This window comes from Equus caballus, chromosome 3 (genome assembly GCF_041296265.1).
Source record: "Equus caballus isolate H_3958 breed thoroughbred chromosome 3, TB-T2T, whole genome shotgun sequence".
NCBI lineage: Eukaryota > Metazoa > Chordata > Mammalia > Perissodactyla > Equidae > Equus > Equus caballus.
Window position 1 is genome coordinate 56,268,822 of NC_091686.1, and position 6,942 is coordinate 56,275,763.

The following is a 6,942-nucleotide window of genomic DNA, read 5'->3' on the forward strand; positions in this document are numbered from 1 at the left end:
CCTCGAGAGGAATACATATTCTGCTGCTGTTGGGTGCAGTGTTCCATGGATGCTCTCAGGTCTGGCTGATTCATACTGTTGTTCAGGTCTTCGATTTCTTTGTTGATCTTCTGTCTAGTTCTTCAATCCATCGTTGAAAGTGGGATTAACGTCTCCAGCTCTTATTGTTAACCTGTCTATATCTCTCTTCAATTCTGTAAATTTTTGCTTCATGTATTTTGGGGCTCTCTTGTTAGGTATATGAATAATTTTTAATTAATGTTTTTCCTTCAAATAAGTCATCTCTTTCTTTCCAGTTAGTGATATAAACAATGCAGCATAATCTGAATGGATTCGATTATGTGTAATTGGATGTTCTGGTTAATTTTTTTGACAGCCAAGCATTATTTTTGTTGAACATCCTTTTAAAACGTCTACTCTCCTACATGTAATATACATATCAAAATTTATTTTCTCTCAAAATTTAGTTTTTTTTTGTGCCTCAGAAAGATATTAGTTTTTATTGTCTAGTACAATGAAAAAGAAGATGTTTAAGGAGGTGACAAGTAACATTTGTACAGTATAACTGGATAAAGTACTTACACGTACATTTCCCATTTAACCATCATGTTACCTGTGGGACACTGAAGCTGGCTGGTACTCCTTCAGTGAAGCCGTTGTTGGTAGCTTGAAATTGGCCATGGTGGGAGGATTTACACCATAGAAATTGGAAAATGCTACAAAATTGGTAATTCTGTCCCTGGAGAGCCAGTTGTTAAACATTTACCAGCACACCACTGCATTATCCCTGTTTTTCAGATTAAACACGAAAACAAAAACCTGAGCTTGAAAGAGTAGAGATGTCGTCCCCAAAATTACTCAGCTACTTAAGTAAAAAAAGTTAGATAATCAAACCAAGTCCTTCTACCTGAAAATCCTTTCCCCTAAGTATTCCTACGCCCCCACATGCATTCTCCTTCCCCACCCCAAGAGATTGGCCCAAAGTGTTTTTGGATAGTTTCTACAAAATCCTTTATGAACATTTACTGAATAGGATTTGCAACTCTTGTTAACATTAGACTGTCAAAGGAAAAATATTTTCACATACTGACATTTTAATGTTAATATTTTATTCTGCAAGAAATTGAATTTTTTCTGAAGCCTTTTCTTTTGGTCTTTTTAAAATCATGATATTAGGGGCCGGCCCGGTGGCACGGCGGTTAAGTTCACACATTCTGCTTCTCTGTGGCCCGGGGTTCATCGGTTCGGATCCTGGGTGCAGATATGGCACTGCTTGGCAAATGCCATGCTGTGGTAGGCATCCCACATATAAAGTAGAGGAAAACGGGCATGGATGTTAGCTCAGGGCCAGTCTTCCTCAGCAAAAAGAGGAAGATTGGTGGTAGTTAGCTCAGAGCCAATCTTCCTCGAAAAATAAATAAACAAATAAAAATAAAATGAAATCATGATATTGGACAGCCATTAAATTTGATAAAAATTCCTCTGACAGAGGCTAAGACCTTTAGGTAAGGAGACGGAGTCCACTAAGAAAAGTTCAGTCAATGCAGCACTACTTGGTTCGCGGGTTAGCGAGGCCTCAGTGTGAATGAGGAACTGTGCTGTACTGTTTACACAGGTGTTGGTGAGGTTTCATGGGATGTGGGAATACTGAAGTCTGGCAGCAACATGCTAGAAAGTTAATTGCCTTCTGAACACTTTTCAAGGCACAAGCATCCTCCAGTTTCTAGATTCATCTTCCTTGACACCCATTACCTGTCTGTGCCAGACGCTAAAGGACGATTAGTCTTCAAGCCTCCATTGCCTTTCATTTTTGCCTCCATTGGGCCAAAAGCCAGCACTGTTATTATTATACTTCCTCTCCTGTCACATCGCCAAGCTTTTCATATGTAATACTGTTACCTCGGGGTCCTGGGGTGAACACGGTATTCTAATAAATGACTGACCTATGCTGAGAATGAAGGATTATTCATATATACTTTAAGCTCTGCTCTCCTTCGCGTATTCAATTATCATGCTCACTTTTAAGTACAATACTGCACTCCTCCCAATTGTCCCAATTTTACTTTACTGCATATTCCTTTCTTTCCCAATTAACTATTCCGTATTTGTTCCTAAAGACTCTCATCTGGTTCTTTTTGTCTCACTTCCCTAAACTAGTCATACGCATTTAGAGTCTGCCTCCCGAAAATGTTCGTCACCCAAACAGTTTGGTGACGTTGGCAAATTTCATGAGTATAGTTAATTATGTATCTTTTTTTCTATGTCATTAATAAAATGTTGAAAACTTAGGAGCAACTCCTGTGCAACTCTGTCCTCAGTGCACGTATTCTAACACCCAAGTAACAAAGGCCACTTGTTAGGGGCTGCCTGCTACTCAGTAGTGCATGTGCCAGAGTGATTACACAGTGAAGATGCAACATGGACCTAAGTGACAAAGCTGAAAATTAAATGAAGACCTAATGAATATAAGCATTCCATGTGGAGATCAGACCTAGAGCCGGGCACATTCCTATATATTTTAATTCCGCTGACACTTTAGAAATTTTTCACTAAACAGTCCTAGTATATAATAAAACTTATATAATGATATCTGACTTCTTTCCCAAGACTTCTAAAGATTTAAAAGTGAGTCTGTCAGTCCTAATCTAGCTAAAGTATTTTTTTGGTCCTAGTTACTTCCGTAATTCTCACTTGCCAAATAGGGACGATAGTATCTCCTTCATAGGGTTGAGTACAACTTCAGTGAGATAACCTGTGTGGAATGCTCAGCACGGTGTGCAGTCCATGATAAGCACTAAATAAATGGTTGTTGTTGTTGTTGTTGTTCGTGTTAATGCTAAAGCAGCTGCCGTTTTTGAGCACCGACGGTGGGCTGGACGCTGCAAGGCAGTTATGTTTTGGTTCCTATAGTAATTTAACTCATTTGTTTAGCGCCAAACTAAAGCTGAAGCCTCAGGGAAATGTTTTGTTTCTGAAAACTGCTTCTGATTTCAGTTTGGGACCCACACTGGAACCTGAGGAAGTGGTAGTCAAGCTGATAAATGGGATCCTGACTGAGCAGAAAATGATTTTTGTTCCATCTTCCATACGCTTTTTAACACTGCTGGAAAGGTAAGCGACAGCTATGTTTGACAGCATTATAAGTAAAGCTTTTTCTATTACGTGTGTTCAGTCAGACTTAAAACCAGACATTTGATAAAGTACAATTAAATGGAATTAAGTTAATAAAAATAATAGGCTTAAAGAATCCATCAATTTTTAAAGCCATATTTGTTAATCATTGAAGCAAGATTGATATAGCAGGTGGGTAAATGAACTGAATAATTTCCACAAGTTTTAAAGTGTTTTTTTTTAAAAGAAAGAAATGTGTATATTTCTGGAAGTTTTGTCTTATAAAAGAATGAATATGAATAAGGATAATTCTTAAGCATTACTACATAAAGGAATCATAGGACAACGATATTGGAGCAGACTATTGTTAGGTTTTAGATGTTCATTTAAATATACAACAGATAACCACTGGGTTCTTATTTTGTGCAAAATCACATGGAAGCAAAGAAATTGCTAAATAATCTATCATAATTTTAGAGATCCTTGAGCCTTGCTACCTCAGATGTGGTCCACGGACCAGCAGCGTCAGCATCACCTGGGAGTTTGTTGGAAATACAGACTCTCTCGAACTCCTGAATCAGAATTTGCATTTTGATAAGATCTGCAGGCGATTTGTGTGCATATGCAAATTTGAGAAGCATTTCTTTAGAACAGCAGCTCTCAACTTTGGTGCACGTTGGAATTCACCTGGGAGTTTTAAAAAGGCTAATACCTGAGACCTACTCCCCAAGATTCTGATGTAATTGGTCTGCGATGTAGCCTGGTCTCTGAGAGATGCAACAACTTTCCTGGTGATTCTAATGTCCAACCAAGATTGGAAACCATTGGTTTAAAGGGTGCCTCTTCACAGCTCATTGCCTCATTGCTCATCTGAGAAAGCTGCGTGGCATGAGGCCGGTCAGGTAATAAGGGGAAAGAGAAGAGGTGCCTTAGACGGAAAAAGAAAGCCTCTTGCTGCCTGTCCCTTGAGTCAGGCTTCTCCCACATGGCAGGTGTCAGGATCACTTGTCAGGTCAATTTAAAAAATAGATCCCAACAACTAGAAGGACCTTCAACTAAGATGTACAATTATGTACCAGGAGGGTTTGGGGAGATAAAGCAGAAAAATAAATAAATAAATAAATTAAAAAAAATAAAAAATAGATCCCTGGATCTCACCTCCAGAGATTTTAATTTAGGATGTTTAAGTTGGAACCCAGAAGTCTATATTTTAACAGGCAACAACCACAGGCAGTTGGTTCAAAGATCATACTTTGTGGGGCCAGCCTGGTGGCATAGTGATTAAGTTCGCACACTCCACTTTGGCGGCCCAGGATTTGTGGGTTCAGATCCCAGGCACGGACCTACACACTGCTTATCAAGCCATGCTGTGGCAGGATTCCACATAAAATAGAGGAGGATTGGCACAGATGTTAGCTCAGGGCCAATCTTCCTGACCAGAAAAAAAAAAAAATCATACTTTGAGAATTATTGACCCAGAGACTGAAAAACTTTAAGAGATCAAAGGCCTAAGTGACATGTGTCAGGCTTTTTAGCCCCTTCTGCTAGAAACTATGGTTGAGCATACCTTAGAGGTTTAGGTAGTGAAGCTCAAGGGTCTCCGTGGTGAATAACTGAGTTAAAACCTGTGAATACTTGTCACATCACATCAGCAAGCCTCAGTGCTTACAGCCCTTTAGAATGCGACTCTGTGAGAGAAGGAATTCTGCCTGGTTTTTAGCAATATATCTCCTGCATTTTGAAGAGTTGATGGACACATAGGAGTCACCAAAATGTTTGTCGATTGAATAAATTGATCCTCTTTCCTAGGCCTTTAACATAGAGACTCAAAGTTTGAGCTCTAGTGTTAGATGGAGCTGTGTTTGTGTGACTCGCATGCAACATGAACTTGGATAAGTTATTTCACTTCTTGGAAGCTCAGTTTCTTCATCTGTCAAAGGGAGACAACAATAAGACTTTATAGGGCTATGAGGAATAAATAAAATAATGCATTTAAAGTATTCAGTATACTATAAAGACTCAATAAATACTATAGGCCACTGTTATTAATATAATTGCCACTATTGTTATCATTACACTAATTTTCCTCTGATTATGAATGTTTGGTGTTCAATTTCCAAACCTTATTTTAATGGCGTCAAGGCAGATATCCATGTATAGTTACACTGACTTACATATTCTGTTTAGTTTCCTTCAGACTCATTGATATGTGACGAGTTCCTCAATATTCTTAAGTATAGGTGGGGAGAAAAAAATAGACCTACTCTGTGTCTATCACTGTTTAAGGCATTTTATATTAATATATTGATTCTTCACAAGAACACTGTGGGGTGGGTGTTAATTTTTCTGTTTACATGCGAGGCATTTTAAAGGAATTAAATATGTTCCGCATTGTGCTCAAAATGAAGAGCATCTCCTGCATTTTCATGTAGCAATTCTGCTTCCCCAGTCTCTTAGTGGAATATTTTAATAATATTCTGGATTATGAAGTATAAAATTAGTTCCTAGTCTCACTTCCTTTCCTATCTCAGGTTTCTTTTTTCGGAAGCCTTTAGCATCTCAACTATTCAGTTCTATATATATATCTCCTCCCTTAGATCTTCTGAAAAATGTAGGAGATATTTATTTCAAAATCTAAATATTTCAAGTCACTCTTACCCTGAAGCAGGTTAAATCCCCTTCCTTTTCCTTTTGAAAAGGAAATGGATTTAATTGGAAGAACATATAGTAGTGACTCCGAGTTAAAGTTCTTAATCTTGTTTAAGATGAACATGGACATGATAAATGTAAGTATTTTAAAAGAAGATATTTTACAAATGCTCTTAATATTAATTTCCTGATTATTTTCATGCATCTTTCTTTTAGGATCTTTCCTGAGCGTTTCTTGGCAATTTTAAAACGAAAGATGGATATAAAGTTTGATGCAGTGATTGGATATAAAACTAAAGGAGAATAAATTCCTGGTTTTTTGGAAACTGATTTACCAGGTTTAAGTTGATTTCATCTAACATTAATCAGAATTTTAATGTTTGGACTTCCGCTTTTCCTAACTATCTTGTTTTCTTCAATATCCCCTTTTGAGGCTCTGGCAGTCCTCGTTTCTTACCACTTGCTCTTTAGCTGAAAGCTAACTTCATATGATGCAAAGAGAGAAATATCTTAGGAATTGGCCTTATGGAAAATGGAGAAGAACAACACGAACAGTTTTACAGTAATTTCCAAGATTTTGTGGTTCATCTGAAGGCTTTGCAAAATTTGTACTATCAATATTTAAGACATTTTTATGTTTAATTACACTTAAATTTTATGTAATTTACATGTTTCCTTTTCTATTCTACATGAAACAGAAACTTCAAGCTCTCTAAATATAATGAAGGACTGAATCTAGTGGCATTACCATGCATTTCATGAGATGTAAGAAATGTCGCTTAAACATTTCATCCTACACATTACATGTGTTTTCTGAGACATACCTCACATTTCAATGCCAAATGTTTCAGCACAAGGAAACTAGAGATGGACATGTGTTGCAAATATAAAAGAATCATTGGGATTTGAGGCAGAGAATTGGGAAATGTACCCATAAATGGCAACAATAATAAATGGATTGAACTTAAACTTTTGGTGTTTCCATCTTTTTTTTTTTTAAACAGAACATGACTTAACCTTCGAATTAAAGGAAAATGGATTATGTAATCAAAGGTCTTTATCCTTTTTTTTTTTAGTGTCTAGAAGTTTCTTGGATGTGAGTCAGACTCAGTGAGATGAGACTATAAGAGCAGACCTACAAATTGATAAAATAAGTAGTTTGGTGGATTTCAATTAAAGAAA

General features: G+C 37.2%; 1 protein-coding gene across 1 annotated transcript in view; it reads left to right on the forward strand.

Moving 5' to 3' along the window:
* The window catches only part of HSD17B11 (hydroxysteroid 17-beta dehydrogenase 11), a 39,270-nt gene extending 32,541 nt beyond the window's left edge, over window positions 1–6,729 (forward strand). The window contains exons 6-7 of the mRNA XM_001495980.5: window positions 2,995–3,111; window positions 5,977–6,729. Of these exons, the coding sequence (XP_001496030.1) occupies window positions 2,995–3,111; window positions 5,977–6,067 (208 nt within the window). The 3' untranslated portion in view covers window positions 6,068–6,729. The remainder of the gene's footprint in view (window positions 1–2,994; window positions 3,112–5,976) is intronic.
* The last annotated feature ends 213 nt before the right edge of the window (window positions 6,730–6,942 follow it).